Source organism: Gavia stellata, chromosome 1, assembly GCF_030936135.1.
Source record: "Gavia stellata isolate bGavSte3 chromosome 1, bGavSte3.hap2, whole genome shotgun sequence".
NCBI classification, from domain to species: domain Eukaryota; kingdom Metazoa; phylum Chordata; class Aves; order Gaviiformes; family Gaviidae; genus Gavia; species Gavia stellata.
Genome location: NC_082594.1, coordinates 68,184,843 through 68,204,981, shown reverse-complemented (window position 1 = coordinate 68,204,981; position 20,139 = coordinate 68,184,843). Strand labels below are relative to the sequence as shown.

The following is a 20,139-nucleotide window of genomic DNA, read 5'->3' as shown; positions in this document are numbered from 1 at the left end:
CGAATGGAAGCTGGTCTAGTAACAACAGAGCAATGATCAGCTGCCCCTTAAAATTTAGCGGGATACAAAGACAAGGCAGCCTGGCTTCCCAAGGAGGCTGGCAGCAGCTAAGCCCTGCCCTTATCCCGGCCTCGCTCCCCTCGCCCAGCCGTACCAGGCCGCTCGGGAGCCCTGCGCCCCTCACCTGGCTCCGGCCAACGGCATCGCGTGGGCCAAGGAGAGGATCTACCACCGCCCCACCGGCCCCAACCCCTCGGCCGCGGGAGGAGAACGGCCTGCGACCGCCCCACACCGCCACCGCACGCGCAGGCGCGGTTCCCGCGCTCCGCCGCCCAGCCCCCGCCCCCCGGGCTGCCCTGCAGCCACTCCGCGCTCCCCATCTCGGTCCCCCTCCAGGGCCGCATGCGCGGGGCCGACGCACGCACAGAGAGTGGTGCCGGCCGAGGCCCCGCCCTCCTCTACGGCCGTTGATGGGCCGAACGCGGGGGTAGGGCGTGGGGCGACTGTTGCGCATTCGCGGGGGCAGAGCGCTGTGTATGGTTGCGCGGGAACTTGCGTAACGCGTCGGCGGCTGCCGCGTCCCGCCGTCGCTTCCTCCTTCCTCCCTGAAGGCGCCGCGCGAAGGCCGGCGGAGAAGGCGTTCCGCCTGGAGGGAGGCCGGGCGCGGCCCCTGCCGCGGCGCCATGATGAGGCGCACGAAGCCCGAAGTGGAGCGGTACGTCGCCTCCGTGCAGGCCGCCGCGCCTTCCCCCAGAGAGGTGAGCGCTGCCGGCGGCGGGCCCCGGCGGGGGCCGCTAACGGACCTTCTGCAGCCTTGCCCTTCTCGCCTGCGCCGGTCCCGGGGGGAGCGTTGCGGCTGCTGGCGGCCGCCCGGCCCGTCCTGGCTCCGTGCGGCCCGTGGTGGGGTCCCTTCCCGCCTCGCGTGGCGCCAGGCCTGAGGGACGGCTCGCGCGGGGCGGCAGCGGCGGCCCTCCCTCGCTTTTTGAGGGGCGGCCGCCTCCCGCGCAGCTGGGAGGCCTGGCTGCTGCTCTTGCCCGCACGGAAAAGGCCCGGAGCGGAGGCCCGGCTGCTTTCTGCGTGTGCTTCGGCTCCCGCGCCGTGTCGGGCGCTGCGGTGCTAGGGCTTGGTCTGCTTTCTCCTTCCTTATCCCTGGTGGTAAGAGGAAGAGGAGGTTATGGTGTCTAGGAGTATTTCTGATTCCGTATTTACTCAGAGGGGTTTTTTAAGTCGAATGAGATAGGGGAAGCTGTTGTGAGGAAGGGCATGGGGTTTCACTTACTGGAGGTGCTTTCTCTAACGAGGAGCAGGGGTTACCAGAGCTGTGCACCTGCTTTTTACACCTGGTACGCCTTAGTGTAGCTTTAAAGAGCCCACCAGTTCTCTGAGTACAGCATTTTTCAGTTTTGTGAGAGCGTAGTTCCTAAGTTTCCTGAGTTGTTTTTTTTTTTTTAGAAAAACAAAGAACTCTAATAGGGAACATGTGAGACACTTCCAGTTTTCTTTTACGTGCTGTGTGATTAATGTTCTTGTCTGTTTGACTGCTTTGTGAGATAATAGTATTAAGAGAGGGAGAACTTGAGAAAATAATTTTCCTACTGTATTTTAGTAACTGGACAGGAAAATGAGGAACTCTGCATGATTGGTTACCTTTCCATTGTATCTGGAAATGGTATACAGGTCACAGTGAGCAGTCTGATGCAATTCATGGGAGCTATTTAATCCTGAAAGATCCTGTTCTGCTGCTCTGAATTGATTTTTATTGCAGAGGTAGAATATTCAGCAGTGTGTTGTATAGTGTGAATGCATCCATGTTCACCATTATGCAGTAGGGCCTTTATGCAGGGCCTGTGTACTACATCATCATTTGTACCTTTCCCAACAGCAACAAAGTTGTCCTGTGACTTTGTTTAATTGACTTGGGTGCTGTTTAGACCAGACAGTGTCAAATACATCACTGTCAGAATCAGAGATGCTCTCTAATTGTTTTGATATTCCTGTTGAATTCAACAACAACAAAAAATTCCTTTCCTTCTGTTGTGCTTAGGGCCAACTGGTGTATATTTAGGTTTGGGGTTTTTTTTTTAAGTAATGCTTACAACTAATTGTATAGCACAGTCAATGGTGGAAATAGTTACTGGTTTTCTTGTTGTGTTCATTTTTAGGGGGGTGCTTATAAGGCTGCAAAGCATTTATTTTGAGGTTTCTTTTCATCCATGTTTAAAAGAATATGCCAAGTATGACTCCACTCTAACGTATTTCAGTGTTTCCTTTTTATAACATACTTCAAAAATACAGACTGAAAACTTGAAGTATCTTAGGCCTGGTTTCATTCTAAACCGCTACTTAAAATTTTGCATGAATAGTGGGGTGGGAGAGGGAGGGAGACTAGTAATTCAAGTGTATTCAAAATGTACAGACTTGTTTGGAATCATAGATGTAACTAGTTCCAGTATTTTTTGGTTCACAAGCAAAATCTGCTTCTGAACTGATACTGGGAGCTCAAGCTTTATATTTCTGTCTAGTTTACCTATACTTTGAGGTTTTTGCTTGTGACTTAGTTCTTAGCTCATTCCTTTCACTCTTTTCTTCCTGTCCATGCTTCTGCCATCTTGCCCTCTGCCTGCTCTCTGTGTGTTTCTTTTTGCTTTGCCTTTGTTGCTTCCCTGTTCTACCCCCCAAAACATACCTGTGGTGGTGTTTCACCTTTTGCCTATAGAGTGTGTATATTCAAGTTATCTTAGGCCAACAACATCAGAAATAAACTACCGCATAAACACATCTCTTACCCAAACTGAGGATGACTTAGGTAGAAATTACTTTTTCCTCAAGTGTACTTAAATAGTACTATCTGAGGATGGTATACTACAGCCGTTCTAAATAACAGGTGTCTCTTGGTTTGTAGGATTATTTTTTTTCTCTGCTACATTGCAACAAAAGATATTAAATATAGCTGACCCCATTCTGCCACTCTCTTTAATCAGAATTGTTTCTGAAATGCCACATGTATAATGGCTTGTTGCTTGCTTCACCTGTAATCTCTATTTTGCCTAGTGGCCTTTGCTAATTACAGGAAAAAATCTCTTACTCTTTTCATTCTTACAATCTACATCTTTCCTACATCTTTCAAAAACAAACCCTTAAATATGAGGAGTGGATTTGAGCTGGTAACTATTGTCAAATACAGTCATTTAAAAGTTTTGTGTTGCTGAAAAGAATTAGTTTAAAGTTACCGTACGTCTAAAGTATGTCTGTCATGTTTTTTCTCCTTCAGAAATCGATGAAAGGATTCCTCTTTGCTAAGCTCTATTTTGAAATAAAAGAATATGAACTTGCTAAAAGGTAACATGTGTTGATGTATGTTTGTTTTTCTGTTCTCTAAAGTGTAAGAGAAAAGCTAAATGAATATGAAGTAGACCAGAGAAACCAAGATCAATACCATGCTGTTTTAAGGTAGCAGTAAATGTGGGTATTGAGTGCCATTTAAATCTTTAAAACAACAACTTAAAAGAAGATTAGTTATGTTACTGAAAAACTTACCTGGTTGAAATGGCGCTTTTTTCTCATTGTATTATGTAGCTCTTACTGTTTCTGCGAACTACTGCTTTTTTTAATAAACAGAAATACTTACTGGCAAGTAAGTAGCATCAGTACATGTAAAAAAATGTTGCTTCTTACTTTAAGGTGCAGACAAGGTATCTAGGACAAAATATGTCTATACTTCCTGTATGGCAGATTAAGTTATCATTATAGGTTGGTGGAGGGAGTATTATTGAAAAATACTGGTCAAGTAACTGACTTTTTTCCCCTCCATAGGTATATATCTACATACCTCAGTGTTCAAGAGAGAGATCCCAAAGCACACAGATTTCTTGGACAAATTTATGAAGCTGAGGATAACATAGAAAAAGCTTTTGGGTGTTACAAGGTAAGTACTACACTGACCCTTAATGTCCTGCTTTATTCCTTTGTAAATGGACTTTTAAAATCCTCCTGTGCTGGACATTCTCAAACCTATAGAAGGAAACATGTTCCTGGAAAAACTCATTTATAAACGTTTGACAATGGAAAGCATATGAAGCGCTGCAGAGGAGAATCTTCACTTGATATCACTTGCTTCAGTAGTATGTTTTTAAGTTGATTCTTTGGTTTTTGTTCTGGACTTGATCTTTGTGCTCCCTGCTGTTAAATTCTTCCCATGTAATACATTGCCTTTTGGACTAAGGATCTGTGACTGTTGTAAAATTCCTTAATGTGAACTGTGATGACAACAGGAATCTAGTTGCTACTAGAAGACTGTAAGCCTAGTGGTTTTTTGTTTGGTTGGTTTTGGAGGGGGCAGGGGCAAAAAGGAGGGGCAAATGTAGTTTTGATTAGGCAAGCAAGTATATGTCAAATTTTCAATCAGAATGTCTTTGTTCTGGTTTTGGGGAGGGAGATGATGTGCTCAGAAGTCTCGTTGCCAACACAACTCCATGAAGTGCTATCACACTTCTTAAACTGTGTGTTTTAACTATATTTTTAAAAGCGTCGATATCTGGCTAAACCAGAGGTCCTTATAGTCCTACTGCCTGTGTATAGCAGTAGCTAGTGGTTGATGCAGAGGAGCTGGCTTTTGCATTATTTCTCTTACGCTCTTCTGAATTCCAGCAGTTGTGTCTGGGTGCTGTAAACTAGTGGTGGCGTTTAGAAAGATTTTTTTTACTATATTCTATATTGATAGATCTAACTAATTTGAATAGCTGTTTGTGGGGGGATAACTTTCTTTCCTATTCTATATGGATCGTAAGATCAAGTTACTTTTGGTTTTTTCCTCCTGTCTGTGCATGGGGAAAAATAGCGTTCCGTGGAGTTGAACCCAACACAGAAAGATCTAGTCTTGAAGATTGCAGAGTTACTATGCAATAACGACATTACTGATGGAAGAGCAAAATACTGGGTTGAGAGAGCTGCTAAGCTCTTCCCTGGGAGTCCTGCTGTTTACAGGTTGAAGGTAAATTCCAAATTACCTCTGCTCTGTGGCTTAAAGAAACTTTCAGCATCTGACTGGAGTGCTTTTTGCATGTCACCTCACGCAAAACTCTTCCTGGCTAAATTATTTTAGGATCTTTAATATTAATCTATTAGATGTTACTTTCTTTGCAGTCTGACGTTTTTGTCTAGCTTTCAAGAAAGCTGCAGCTACAGGCATTCATACTCTTTTTAATGTTTCAAAGTTAATGTTCTTCAAAAATGACGAGAAACTGTGTTAGTTATCACATCTGAGAAGTTAAGACTAGATAGGCACTACTTGATCTTTCTGTTGTGTGACTGGCCGGAAGGCAGCAGGCCTGTGAACTCAGGCTTTCTTGCTCTGTGCTGCCTTTTTTGTTTTTAAATCTGTACTATGATCAACTCTGAAGAATGTGAGAAATGCTTTAATTCTCAAATACTGTGTAAATGCTTTCAGTCATGCAGTCTCACTTTTGCACAGGTATATGAATTTTGTGTAGCTAGGCAGCAACCACGCTGAAGTCTCAAGACGTCTGGTATTTTTAAGCAAGGTAGTCTATGGCAGGGTATGCTGTCATCGAACCTAATGGTTTGACAAGCATTACTTACCGTTGGTAAGAGGCAAATTCTTCTGAGGATTTTAATCTATGATAGTTATCTCCATTTTTAAATATTTAAGTATTTCATCAAACTTTATGTGATACCTGAAAGCTATTAAGAGTAGTGTAGTTTGAGTAATGTAGTCTGCATAGTGGAGGAAAGAAAACTGTCTGGTACTGTAGTTACTGAAAAGGCTCATGTGGGAAATGAAATATTAACATCTTGCCTTCATGTTTAACAGGAGCAGTTACTGGATTGTAAAGGTGAAGATGGATGGAATCAGCTTTTTGACTTGATTCAAGCAGAACTTTACGCAAGACCAGATGATGTCTACATAAATATCAGACTAGTTGCGCTCTACCGTTCGAATAATAGATTAAGGGATGCTGTGCTCCATTGTCAGGAGGCAGAGAAGAAAATACCTTTGCAGTCAAGTTTGGAATGGTGTTCCTGTGTTGTAGAGACATTTGAGGTGTTTAATCATATTTTGATCCTGTGGTAGTCTTCCGTGTCTTTTTAACTGGTCTGTTTCTCTTAGTGTCATTACTCTGACAGCTATTTCTCAAGTGATTTAACTCCTTCAAATGCAAGTCTACTGAAACCAGTGGAATTACAAAATACTTCTTGGTTTTTTTTAATTGGAATTTTCTCCCTAAAATTAAGCCTTATAGAGCTATTGAATTTCTAACTTCAAACGCTGAGTTAAATACAGCAGTTCCATTAGGGATAAAATTGGTCAGGCAAATAGTTCCCTGGAACTTTGCTGCTGAAGAATATGTTAAGGTCTCACCTGTGAAACTGGATTATACAGTAAATGCTACTAATATGTTTTGGAGAAGTACTGCCCTTGCCTTCATGGAAGGATGACTGTTCCTTATCCTGTGATGAACTTTCTTCTTTAGGAATATCTGGAATCTTTACAAGACTTGGAGTCTGATAAAAATAACTGGAGAGCTATCAAGAAAGATCATCTGCTGGCCTATTCCAGCTTTGTCAAAATGACACTTTCTTCTAGAGATGTTCAGGAATGCAGAGAGGCACTTGAAAGGTACTGTCTTAATTTTCATGTAGTGGAAAAAAGAAATTTTTCTATTTTTTCTTCTCTGAGTCACAGAACATCTTCCAAGTTTCAGTTTCACTGCTTAGCTTGTTCGTGGATGAGAGAGGTGATTCTTTGTACTAGCCACTAAGAATGGTTCTTACTGGGTTTGAACCCCAAGCTGTATTTCGACTGAGATGCAAGCCTTCTTTGAATAGTCAGCACACAACCATGGAGAAGACTCATTGATAACCTAGGTCAAGTAACTTCGTACCTTCTTTCCCTTCAGTAAGAGAATGTTGTTCTGTACTTAAGTAATTGATTAATCCAGATTTCCCAGACAATTAAAAAAAAAACCCAACCAACAACAAAAACAATCAAAAAAACCCCCAAACCCACCTCTTGTGTATCAGCTTTGTCCTGGTCATTTTGTTCTAAATTAACACAACACATACTGGAATAATTAGGAACTTCAGGTACATAGTATAATTGGGAAGGAGGAAGCCACTTCAGTAAGAACACTCTCCTTCAGGGAAAACTGCTGGTGTTACAGGGCCGGCTAAGCCAGCTGACTTCAAGGCGTATCTCTGTGGCACACCTAGAGTAGTACAAAACAATGTGTGTAGTCAATATATTGATTAAGATCTGTGTTGCTTTCTTTCCGTTATCTTCCCTTTCTTACTGTCTTTTATTGACTTAACCTTTGTTCCTCAATTGTGCAATGGCTGTTATATTGTCTTTTGTAAAACAATATTCTTCAATCTGTTAATCTTGAATGAGTATTTGAAGCAGTACAGACAATGGATGAGGAATACTTAATGCCCAAGTATGTTTTATTATCTTTTTCTCCTCTAACTTTGACCAAAACCATCTTGGGTTTTCTGCTGCCATTTTATTAGAGCCTTTCAAGGTGATTACATCTGAAGCACTTCCAGATCATGGCAATGCTAACAGCCATTATAGTTTTGTCAGGTAATTGAAAGAGTGTTTTAACTGTTTTCTGGGAAGCCTCTCCTGAGTGGGAGTTGTGTACTAGCCTACAGCTTTCAGATTTCTATAGTACCTTCTATTTTTGAAGAACCTGTCTACTGTATTTTGGGCCTTTCTGATGAATGAGGGAAAGGAAAGAGCAGAGTGACTGGTGCCTCCTGCATGTCTTTAAATCTGCAGTAATGAACAAGTTTATCCACGTGGTTTGGGAGAATAGTTTTGAAAGCAGCTGTGCAAAGAAGGGCTGAAAAATACTGTAAAGCCCTAGGTAATAATTAATATTTTTTACTTCAATAAACTAAGTTGAGAGCTTTGGGAGTTTGAGATCATTATTGTACTTTCTAGTGCAACTAAGGTTTAAGCAACAGAGACAGTACTAACCATTGATCCATGAAGTTACATGATTCACAGTTAAATAACATCAACCAAAACCATCTGCTATAGCTTTTACCATGACTCTACTTAGAATGAGTCTTCTCTACATTTTAGTTTTGATCGTGTACTTCAGTCAGTGAAACCATATGTGAATGGGGCTGATGAGTTGTCTCGTACCTTTGTGGAAATGAAAGGACAGCTATACATGCATGCTGGAACTTTGCTACTGAAAATGGCCCAACACAATGAGGCACAGTGGAGAGTGGTGTGTGAACTAGCAGCATTGTGTTATCTGATAAGTTTCCAGGTAAGTAATTTTTCAGTTTATGCCTTTAGTTGATGCAGTTTTTGAAATATTCTTCTTGTACATGTATTGAACTCATGTATTCCTGAGACGAACAAGTGTTTGTGTGCCTAATGGAAGACTCCCTCCTCACTCGCCAAACCCTGTTCTTTCACAACTCTTTAGAAGGTTTCAAATTACATGAATAGGGTAAAAGTGTATCTTCAGCTGTTTCCCTTGTCAGAATAACCTGATTCCTAAAGGTTAGTGAGTTTATTTCCTACAGTATATCCCCATTTCCGTAATACAGCTGGACACACATATTAAGTATTAGGCTTATTGATATTGGGAGGTAAGGGGATGAACTGAATAGTTCCCATATACTTGTTGTGTAGACAGCAGAACTAAAAAAATCAAGCTTAATTCTTTGCCTTATGAAGTAAAATTGATTGTCCTTTTTATGCCACTACTTGCATTCCAGGTATTACTTGCTCTTGTGTGCACTTAATGTTACTCGCAATAGCTATAAATAATAAAACCTCAGGGTTTTATGTGTTTTGGGTGGGTTCCCCACCCCTTCCCCCCCCCCGGTGTATGTGACATAGTACCTTCAGAATGAATTATGCATTTTTTTCTCTAGTTTTCTAATACTAGAAAGAAGCTTGTTTCCTAATTCTTAAGACTAAATGATCTGCTCTTATTGTGAAAAAAGCTGTAACAATTTCCTCCTTCACCAGGTTCCTAAACCAAAGTCGAAACTAATAAAAGGGGATCAAACTGGACAAGATGTGCTAGAAATGTTGGCCTGTGATCGAAAAAGCCAGTCTGGTAATAAAAATAGCTACATAGTTCCATTTTTATTGTTACGGATAGTTACTTTAAGAGTTAAGCAGTTTGTTAAAGAACACATTCGTTATCTTGAAATGTAATGTTAACACTTCAATATGCAAGAAAACCTTCTAGATTCTGACTACATATGTAAAACAAAACAGTAGTTTGATCCTGCCACCTAAAGTTTTTTCTCTTTTTTTTGATGTGGGTTTTTTCCTCCTTTTTGCCTTTCTAGCACACTAAGATAGGATTTAACTTTCATGGTCTCTTAATCTACTGGAAATGGCTTCTGCCTGCTGATACTATTTTTCTTTTCCTCTTGGGTCTAACAATACTTGCAAATGTTACTGTTCCCCTGTCCTTTCCATCCTCTTACTTGTTCATCAGCTTTGCTCTTTTTGCTGCTAAGTATAGACAGTTTTTCAGTCTGCAAGCTCTTGCAGGGCCTAAATGAAAACAAACCAACCCATTAGACATCAGGTTCAATTGTTTCAGAATGAATTTTGATAAGACAGACTGCTTCTTGTATTACAGCTACTTATTTTAAGGACAGTTGCAATGCCCCTAGAATAGTAATAATAATAATAAGTTGGCTTTGTTTTCCTGAAGAACTGGATTTATAAATGCCTTGGGATTGTTGTCACTAAAAGCTTGGAAAGCCTATCTGCTGAAACACTGACCTAATTACAGGGAGAAGGTAACTTAACAATCTGTAGGTTTTATAAGCAGAAATCCTGATTCCCACCCAGCCTTCAGTAGGAAGAACAGTCCAGAGTATCAAATATTACTTTCCTTATGTTCACTGCTTTATTTATGTGAAGTGATGTTTTTGCTTTCTAGGTCATATGCTGCTGAACTTAAGCCATGGCAAGCAAGACTTCTTTAAAGAGGTTGTGGAATCTTTTGCAAACAAGAGTGGTTCATTTACATTGTTTGATAGCCTGTTTGAGAGTGGAGCTTCTAGAGAAAGATCTTTCATTGGCACAGATGATATTGGAAATGTCAGTACACAAGCACCAGTGCAAGTGGAACTTAATAAATATGATATTGGTAAGAGGTGTTGCTTTCTGAAACTCAACACAACTTTCTGTACCAGAGGGTCTTCTGCAAATACTTTGTATTGCAACAGAAGACAAATACCTGGAATAGCTGTCCAAAGTTGCCCTAATGTCCTAGGCAAGACTTAGACTTCATTACAAAGTAAAGAAGTGCTTCTTGAATAATTCCTTAAAGATTTTGGAGAAGTAAATAGATTTGCTAAAAGTAGTCGCCTGTTGGACTGAATATGGTGAGGATGGAAGTGAAAGGAAATCTGAGAGTCACCCCCTCAGGAGCTTAAGGGGTTGATGGCTCGAGCACTCAGATGAACTGTCTACCTGATATGTTTGGCTAATTTGAAGCTTGTAATCTTTCATAAGTGAAGGTTGAAATCTTGATGCTCATTGGTCTGCAGAGTATCTTTGGCTGCTCTGACAGAGTGAAATGTGAGACCCATCTTTGAGACACAAGTTTTACTGACTTGTAGGAAGTTGACATCTGCATCCAACTTTGATTTTGCACAGGTGCTGTTCGAATGCACAATGGCAGTCTCCAGCACCTTGTGTGGCTTGGCTTGCAGTGGAACTCTATGTCAGTTTTGCCCCCAATGCGCAAATGGTTAAAACAGCTTTTCCACTTGCCCCAAGAAACATCGAGACTTGAGACAGATGCTCCTGAATCCATTTGCCTATTGGACCTTGAAGTAAGTAAACTTTCCAAGTTCTTAAATGTACTATACAATTTAAGTTTTTTGGTATTTAACACCTTTTATTTTTACAAAAACAGGTATTTCTACTTGGGGTGGTATTCACTAGCAACTTACAATTGCAAGAGAAGTTTAATTCTCACTATGGCGCGCATCAGCCTCAGTTCTTACCATTGCCAGTGTGCAAACAGCTCTATACCGAAAAGCAAAGATCCTGGTGGGATGCTGTCCGTACTCTTATTCAGCGAAAAACAACGTAAGGCTTTTTCAGTTTGGAAATGTTTGACCAAGCCTTTAAGCAGCTTCTGCTACAGCGGTTTGGATTAGTCCCAATAGATTCTTGTAAAACTAAATTTCTTTTTTGACATATTTTGGACATTGAAGCTTTGTTGTAGTAGGGACTTGATACAATTGAAAGATTTCTAAAAATAGAATTTTAATTTCTAACAATGCATTTCTAAACTAGAGGCAGGTTAGGACTAAAACTGCGGGCTATATTTGTCAAGCAAATGACATGTGAACAGATGAAAAATAGAGAATACTAATCAAGGAATGTTTCTTCTGATATTCAGACCAGGAACAGCAGCAAAACTGAGGCTTGTTGTACAGCATGGAATAAACACTTTGAGAACACTGGAGAAGCATGGCCTGCAACCTGCCTTAATTATACACTGGGCAAGAAGCCTGCAAAAAACAGTAAGCTGAGATTATTTTTAAATATCTAGAAGCCAAGGTGTTTTTCTCTCATTTTCCAAACCATAAATAGACTATAAATAGAGATAGGGGAAAAAAAAAATAAATCAGTTGAGAATGTATTATTGAGAACTGTTGTTTATTTTGTCAGGTGGATTAGTTGCTCTAGTCACCCTATAAAGTACTCTCTTAAACTGTAGTGTTATTTTATACATGTATGTTACTTAGCTCTTGAGATAAACTCCCTGAGATTTATCTCAAGTGTCAGAGAAGCACTCTTGGAACTTTTCAAGAAAACAGGAGAAGGATATGTATGAATAGCATTTTGACTTAAATTTGTTGAAATAACGTGTGCTTCTATTCCCTTTTCTTCACCAGGGCATTAGCCTTAACTCCTTCTATGACCAGAAAGAATACATTGGACGAAGCGTCTACTACTGGAAGAAAGTTTTGCCTATGCTGGAAACTATCAAAAAGAAGAGGAGTATTCCTGAACCTACTGATCCTCTCTTCAAACACTTCCATAGTGTAGACATTCAGGTACAGATTGATTAAGCCAAGGTTGAAGTAAGAGAGGGTCTATGTCAGAAACTTCCATAGTTGTGGGATTTTTCTCTGCATTGTACAACTCATGTTGTTATTACTATAAAACTGTTAATGATGAGATTTGGTAGTATCAGTGTCTGCTAAAGGGGGAAGAAATATCTTTATTCTTATCGTTGAAACTGTGCATATGATTGGAAGGCACTGGACACTCTCAGTACCAACTTTCTTTAAAAAGTATTTGCCTTGTATTGTAGGAAGAAAAGTAATAACAGATTTGTCATTCCATTGTTAGGTATGAGTTGCCTTTCACTGTCTTTGTAGGTCTTTCAGGTAGTGGCGTATGAAGAAGAGGCACGTATAGCATTTGCAATGTTGGATGCAGTTGATGGCAAAACTGATGACGCTTTATTAGCATTTGAAGCTATTAAGAATGTGGTTTCATACTGGAATCTTGCCGTGGTAAGTTTATAAATTGCATTGCCCCAAAATGCTTTGCTTTATTCGGTTGCCTTCTGACTGATCCTAATTAATCTGTGTCCTGTTCTTTAGATCTTCCAGAGGAAGGCGGAAGAGATTGAAAATGATGCCATGCTGCCAGAAGAACAAGAAGAACACAAAACCTATCTTCTTAAAAGCAAGCACTATCTAATGAAGATCATTGAGGAAAGCTCCTCAGATATGTCAGTAACTGAGAAAGTAAGTAATTCTTGCTTTAAAACCTTGTTTCAGGAGATGCAGTGGCTTTGGTTACAGTTTCAAAATGAAACCGTTTGCATTTATGTTAGGTTTTTTAGACCAGGCTTTGCATTAAGGCAAGTTAAACTTACTACTTTGCTGAAGACAAATAACCTGCTTAAGACCAGTGGGTTGATTAAATTCTGGGTAGATTCTGTAACCTATCAGATCATGCAATATTCTGACTACTCTGTGAACGAAAGCTTTGTAAACAAATAGCTTTTGCCACTACCTTTTTATAGATATCAATAGCTTGATAAAATAGAATTAGTGTGAATTGTTTTCTTTATGTTAATCTTAACAGATTTAGAGCTTTGCTGAAAAAACAGTATTTGCATAACAAAAGTCTTGTGAATTGTACAGCCAGAACTCTGAATGTAGTCTGTCTAGCTCTTCGGGAGAATTGCAGTCATGACTTGTGTTTCAAATAACTTTGTAGCTGCCGGTGTCTATTGAAACAGTGAGGGAAATGCTAGATACAGTGATCCAGGAACTCGGCGAGAATGGTGAAGAGGGAAGTCCTGCCTTCAGAAATGGTCTGTCACGAGCTGTAGATTCAGAGATGAAACATTCCACTCCATCACCAACTAAGTTTTCTCTTTCACCAACTAAGAGCTACAAGGTATATTAGCCAGCTATTATTTCGGGGAATTGTTATGTTTGAATAAAAACTCACAAGATTCAATTAACTTTTTTCCAGTTTTCTCCTAAAACTCCTCCTCAGTGGGCAGAAGATCACAGATCTATACTTCAGATGATCTGTCAGCAAGTGGAAGCTTTAAAGGTAAGCAATTTTGTCACCGTATTCAGTGAAGAACAGTTGGCCTTTTAGTTACGGTTTAGGACTTAGTGATAATAGCATGGGCTAACTTACAGCTCCTAGAATACTACTACTTAAATCAGTGGAGTTATTTTCTGTAAATATCTGTCTAAAATGAGTGCAAGAGTAAATCTTTTTGCTTAAAAACTCTTATGTGGGACTTGGGCAGGGGTGCAGAGGCAACCCTTCTAAGGACTGTATGCAGAAAGAGTTCTGCTTTCATCAGCTTGGTTCTTATCTACTTGGCTCTGTTTTTTTTTACTTCTGGTTTAGAACACAGTCTTAGTACTTTGTACTGCATGGGCAAATCTTGGATGATTCTGGCAGATACCTCTTTATTTATTTTTGTTTTCCGAGCTTGAGCATGCATTTAAATAGCAAAAGGTAGGGACCATTCCTTATGTTTTCTTCTACAAATAAGTAATATATACTTATACTCATGATTGGCACACTGTCTTGACAGAATGAAATGCAAGAAATGAAACTTAATAATTCCAACTCGAATGCATCGTCTCATCGGTGGCCTGCTGAGAGCTATGGAACAGATACAATGTCAGAGGGTTATCAGAGAGCACAAAATCTTCATGAAGCTCCATTAACAGGTAAGTTGCTGCTGAATCTTTTATCTAAATGCTTAGCTAAACCAAGTAAGACTTTTGAAAACATTGTAGAAATGTTTTAATGATTCACAACTAAAAACTGATTGCTGTGGAGAGTCCATTCAAAACGGCAACAAAAATATCAAGTATAAGCTCTTTTCCTGCTGTTCCTTTTTAGTTGCTACCACTGGCCCATCTGTTTACTACAGCCAGTCACCTGCCTATAACTCTCAGTATCTTCTCAGAACTGCTGCAACCAATGTAACACCAACAAAGGTGAGAACAACTCTATCCACTTAAGCTACTTCCAATGATCTACTGAAAACGACTGTTTTTGATTCTATATGTAATTGGATGTAATTGCAGTTGCTTATATAGTACTTGGTAAACTTGGACTGCTAGGGATAAACTGATAATTTATCTTTCTGCCTAACTTTCGGGATGTGAGATTTGGGAAGAAAAGCCAGCGAAACATGTCTGTTTGTAATACGTTAGTACATGTCCCCTACAGGGTATGTGTGATAGCACTTAAATTTTTCTTTGCGCCAAAGTAGATGGCAAAAGAGAATGGGGTTTTCAAGGCTTTTTTTCATAAAAAAAACAGCCCACTCATCTTGTGCCTCTCTTTCAATGCTTGTTTTCTGATGCCCTTCAAGATTAAACTAATCAGTTTAAACTAAGTTAAAATTAGTTTAGACTTAAACTCATATGAAAGTATGCCCTGCTTTTAAGAGTACATGGTATGCAGGCTTCAGCACAGTAAGACTTTGTCCTTTGTGTTACCATAATAAGCAAAGCAATTATTTTCTGCTTTTTCTTTAGGCTCCTGTCTATGGCATGAACCGACTTACACCTCAGCAACATATATATGCTTATCAACAACCGATGCATACACCACCTCTGCAAAACACTTCTGCTTGTATGTTTTCCCAAGAAATATATGGCACACCTCTGCGTTTTGATTCTCCTGCTACTGGACTCATTTCTCCTCGTGGGTGTGATGATTACTACAACTACAGTGTTCCACAAGCAAGCACAAATCCACCATTGCCTGAACCAGGCTATTTCACAAAGCCTTCAGTCGCACCACCAACTTTAAAGCCTGCAGAATCAAAAGTGATAGAATTTCCAAAATCTAAATTTGGACAGCCAGCAACAGCAGAAGGATCAAAAACATCTCTGTCAACACCAGCACAGTCGAGTCAGCCAACAACTTTTAAATTCAACACTAACTTCAAGTCTAATGATGGAGACTTTACCTTTTCTTCTCTTCAAGTTGCAACACAGCCTCCTAATGCACCTTTTAATAGCAGTGAAAGCCTCTTGGGTCTTCTGACATCTGATAAACCTTTACAGGATGATAGATACGTTGAACAAAAAACAGTTAACGATCACACAAATAGTCAAAGAAATGTCTTCAATTTTGGCAATAAACATATTCCAGGCATCTCTTTTAGAGAAAGCATGGGACAAAATGCACACAAAAACCTGGGTTTTGAGAAGAGCGATATGTTTAGTGTCCAAGAACCAAGCAAGCCTGTATTTATGACTTCAAATTCGGATTTGGCCAATAGAAGTCATGAAACAGAGGGAGGCAGCACCCATGGTGGAGATGAGGATGATGATGGTCCTCATTTTGATCCTGTGGTGCCACTCCCTGACAAGATTGAAGTAAAGACAGGGGAGGAAGATGAGGAAGAATTCTTCTGCAACAGAGCCAAGCTCTTTCGTTTTGATGCAGAATCTAAAGAATGGAAAGAAAGGGGTATTGGAAATGTGAAAATACTGAAACATAAGGTATCTGGCAAATTTCGTCTCTTAATGAGACGGGACCAAGTGCTGAAAATCTGTGCAAATCACTACATAAATACTGATATGAAATTAACTCCAAATGCTGGATCAGATAAGTCATTTGTATGGCATGCTTTAGATTATGCAGACGAGTTGCCAAAACCAGAACAGCTTGCAATTAGATTTAAAACACCTGAGGAAGCAATGCTTTTTAAAAGTAAGTTTGAGGAGTCACAGAATATTTTAAAAACCTTGGGATCAAATGTTGACACATCTGTGACTCAGAGTGGTGGGACTGCAAGAGAAACAACAAATCAGGACATCAAGGAGCCTAGCAGATCCCTTTCTGGGACCCTGAACTTTGGCTTTCAGTTCCCAAAAGATGAGGTGAATAGTCAATCTGATAGCAAAGGCAGCCTTACAGCTACATCAACTGCATCTGGCCCTGCCACTTTTTCATTTGGAAAGGAAGCCCCACAAACCTATTCTTCTGGTGGGTTTGGGCAGCATCTCTTGAAGAAGGATCAATGGGAGTGTAAAGTATGTTTAGTTCCAAATGAAGCAACTGCAAAGAATTGTGTATCGTGTCAAAGTCCAAATCCAGATATGTGGGAAACACATAGCACCCCATTAACTGACTCTGCTGCAAGTTTCAAAGCCAGTGGTAACACTGTGCAGGACAAATTTGGATCTGCTTTTGCTAAAAAGGAAGGTCAATGGGACTGCAGTGTCTGTTTAGTAAGAAATGAACCCACTGCCTCCAAATGTATTGCCTGCCAGAATCCAAACAAAACTAATACAGTGGTATCTGGTCAACAAAATTCCTTTAAATTTGGCCAAGCAATTACTCCAAAGGCTATTCAAAATGACTTGGGAACTGCTCTTTCTAAAAAAGAAGGTCAGTGGGACTGCCCTGTATGCCTAGTCCAAAATGAAGCAAAAGATGTGAACTGTCGTTCTTGTCAGAAGCCTAACTCGCCAAGTCAACCAAATGTGCCTATATCTACTGTTCAGGCATCCCCTGCTCCCAGATTTGGTTCCATTGCTGATGCAAGTAAGCCACAGAAAAATGGATTTGAAGGGCTTTTTACTAAAAAGGAAGGGCAGTGGGATTGTAGTACTTGTCTTGTGAGGAATGAAGGTTCTTCACCAGTCTGCGTAGCCTGCCAAACACCCAATCCATCTGGTAAGCCTGCTGGTGATGCCTCATCAACTCCTACTTTTGGCTTGAAAAGTAAATTATCTGAACCTGTGGGAGGACAGTTGGGAACAGGCTTTAAGTGTGATTTCTTAGAAAAGGGCTTTAAGTTTGGTCATACTGAGCAAGGCAAGACACCATCATTTACATTTCAGATTCCTTCTGATACTGAAGCTAAGTCTGCAAAGGAAGGATTTAGCTTTTCAATGCCAGTGCCTGCAGATGGATTTAAATTTGGAATACAGGAGTCTAGTAAAAATACAGCTAAGAAAGATGAGCCATCCAAAGAGTGTACAACTGGCTTCTTAAAAAGCGTTGATGAAAAAGACAAAAAGGAACCGCCTTCAGATAGCGGAATTAAGTTACAATTTCAAGAAACAGCAAACAAGGAGAAAGTTGACTTTGTTTTTGGGCAAAATAGCAACACTTCTACTTTTGCTGAGCTTGCAAAAAGTACTCCAGGGGAAGGCTTTCAGTTTGGCAAAAAAGACCCTAACTTCAAAGGCTTTTCAGGTGCAGGTGAAAAGCTGTTTTCTTCGCAGGATTCTAAAACGGATCACAAAGCAAACACATCTGCTGACCTTGGTGAGAAGGATGATGATGTGTATAAGACAGAGGACAGTGATGATATCCATTTTGAACCTATAGTTCAGATGCCTGAAAAAGTAGAACCATTTACAGGAGAGGAAGATGAGAAAGTGTTATACTCCCAGAGAGTAAAGCTGTTCAGGTTTGATCCAGAAACAAGCCAGTGGAAAGAACGTGGGGTGGGCAATCTGAAGATTCTTAAAAATGAAGTTAATGGCAAAGTAAGGATATTAATGCGGCGTGAGCAGGTACTGAAGGTGTGTGCAAACCACTGGATAACAACAACAATGAACTTGAAACAGCTGTCTGGCTCAGATAAAGCATGGATGTGGATGGCCAATGACTTCTCTGATGGTGATGCAAAGTTGGAACATCTGGCAGCAAAATTTAAGACACCAGAGCAGGCTGAGGAGTTCAAACAGAAGTTTGAAGAATGTCAGAGGCTACTACTAGATATACCACTGCAGACACCCCATAAACTTGTTGATACAGGTAGAACAGCTCAACTTATACAGAAAGCAGAAGAAATGAAGTGTGGCTTAAAAGATCTCAAAACATTTCTGACAGATGACAAAACTAAACTGTCAGAAGAGGAAAATGGAAACTCTGTTTGTGCCAGCAGTACTTCTGATCTGGTTATAAAGCCGCATGCTGAAAGTACTGGGCCTACTCTGGAATGGGATAACTATGACTTACGTGAAGAAGCATTGGATGATAGTGTAAGTAGTTCTGTATATGCATCACCTCTTGCAAGTAGCCCCGTAAGGAAAAATCTGTTTAGATTTGGAGAGTCTACCACAGGTTTTAGTTTCAGCTTTAAATCAGCCTTAAGCCCATCCAAATCTCCTGCCAAACAGAACCAGAGTAGAACATCAGTAGGCACAGATGAAGATTCTGATGTTACTCAAGAAGAAGAGAGAGATGGACAGTACTTTGAACCTGTGGTACCCCTGCCTGACCTCGTGGAAGTGACCAGTGGTGAGGAAAACGAGCAAGTTGTCTTCAGTCACAGAGCTAAGCTCTACAGATATGACAAAGATGCTAATCAGTGGAAAGAGAGAGGCATTGGGGATATTAAGATATTACAGAACTACGACAACAAACAAGTGCGTATAGTAATGAGAAGGGATCAGGTACTAAAACTCTGTGCCAATCATAGAATAACTCCAGATATGAATATGCAACAAATGAAAGGATCCGATAGAGCATGGGTGTGGACTGCATGTGACTTTGCAGATGGGGAAAGAAAAGTAGAACTTCTAGCTGTGCGATTCAAGCTGCAAGACGTTGCAGACTCATTTAAGCAAATTTTTGATGAAGCAAAGCATGCCCGAGAGAGAGACACACTGATAACACCTCTTTCTTCTCGTGCCAACACACCGAAGGAATCTCCGTGTGGTAAAAATGCTGTAGCTGTACTAGAAGAAACTACCAGAGAAAGAACTGACCTCAGCCATGGTGATGATACTTCTGATGTAACTGTAGATGTCGCAGAGGTGTCAAACACTTCTGAAACACCAACAAAAACAGTGGTTTCTCCTCCAAAGTTCGTATTTGGATCTGAGTCTGTCAAGAGCATTTTCAGTAATGAAAAGTCAAAGACATTCACATTTGGAAATACTTCAGCCACTGGTTCTCTCTTTGGCTTCAGCTTTAATCCTCCAAAAAAGAGTGAAGACCATATTCCAGTGTCTCAGAACACAGCGCAGAAAGAACTGGAAGTCTCTGAACCACCAAAAAGCTCTAGTGTTCCTCAGAAGCCTATAGACAGCAAGTTAGACAACTTGCCTACTTCAACACACGATGGACCCTCTAACTTCTCATTTAGAATTCTGGAAAAAGGTGAGTGTCAATTGAACTAGTAATTTGTTCAACTATGCAACTTATTAAGCAGTCATCTCTATGCTATTCATTACTCTGTCGTCTTCGTAATATGTAGTTTCTTTCAGTTCTAATGCAGGCACCCACATCACATGTTCTCAAGAGTTTCAACTAAAGGAGTGAATTTTAAGTCCTAATTATTTTCATATAAAAATGAAAGTGTATGATGCAGGATGGAATTTTGATTAGTGAGAAAGGGGATTTCATGAAGGAGCTATAACTCTGTGAAATGCTGTAGTTGAATCTCAGGCTTAAGTGCTTAAAGGAGGAGCTGTGGATTCACTGTTTGAGACTTAAATAGGTTGTTGGATTGGTAGTGTATGTACCTGGGCCTTTGCTCTGAGTGGTAAAGTGTGAGAACAGCAAATGTATGCTTCAGCTAAATTTTGAGTTATCCCCATGATTGAACAGATGGGTATTCTAAAACTATTCTCTAT

At 40.4% G+C, this 20,139-nt stretch overlaps 1 protein-coding gene across 1 annotated transcript in view; it reads left to right on the top strand.

Moving 5' to 3' along the window:
• Positions 1-686: 686 nt before the first annotated feature.
• RGPD4 (RANBP2 like and GRIP domain containing 4) overlaps positions 687-20,139 on the top strand; it is a 33,570-nt gene continuing 14,117 nt past the window's right edge. Inside the window, exons 1-21 of the mRNA XM_059821522.1 lie at positions 687-758; positions 3,272-3,339; positions 3,814-3,925; positions 4,838-4,990; positions 5,831-6,061; positions 6,492-6,637; positions 8,108-8,300; positions 9,014-9,104; positions 9,948-10,157; positions 10,670-10,848; positions 10,932-11,107; positions 11,424-11,547; positions 11,923-12,084; positions 12,412-12,549; positions 12,640-12,786; positions 13,265-13,447; positions 13,526-13,609; positions 14,109-14,247; positions 14,423-14,520; positions 17,389-17,522; positions 17,586-19,663. Of these exons, the coding sequence (XP_059677505.1) occupies positions 687-758; positions 3,272-3,339; positions 3,814-3,925; positions 4,838-4,990; positions 5,831-6,061; positions 6,492-6,637; positions 8,108-8,300; positions 9,014-9,104; positions 9,948-10,157; positions 10,670-10,848; positions 10,932-11,107; positions 11,424-11,547; positions 11,923-12,084; positions 12,412-12,549; positions 12,640-12,786; positions 13,265-13,447; positions 13,526-13,609; positions 14,109-14,247; positions 14,423-14,520; positions 17,389-17,522; positions 17,586-19,663 (4,918 nt within the window). The remainder of the gene's footprint in view (positions 759-3,271; positions 3,340-3,813; positions 3,926-4,837; positions 4,991-5,830; positions 6,062-6,491; positions 6,638-8,107; positions 8,301-9,013; positions 9,105-9,947; positions 10,158-10,669; positions 10,849-10,931; positions 11,108-11,423; positions 11,548-11,922; positions 12,085-12,411; positions 12,550-12,639; positions 12,787-13,264; positions 13,448-13,525; positions 13,610-14,108; positions 14,248-14,422; positions 14,521-17,388; positions 17,523-17,585; positions 19,664-20,139) is intronic.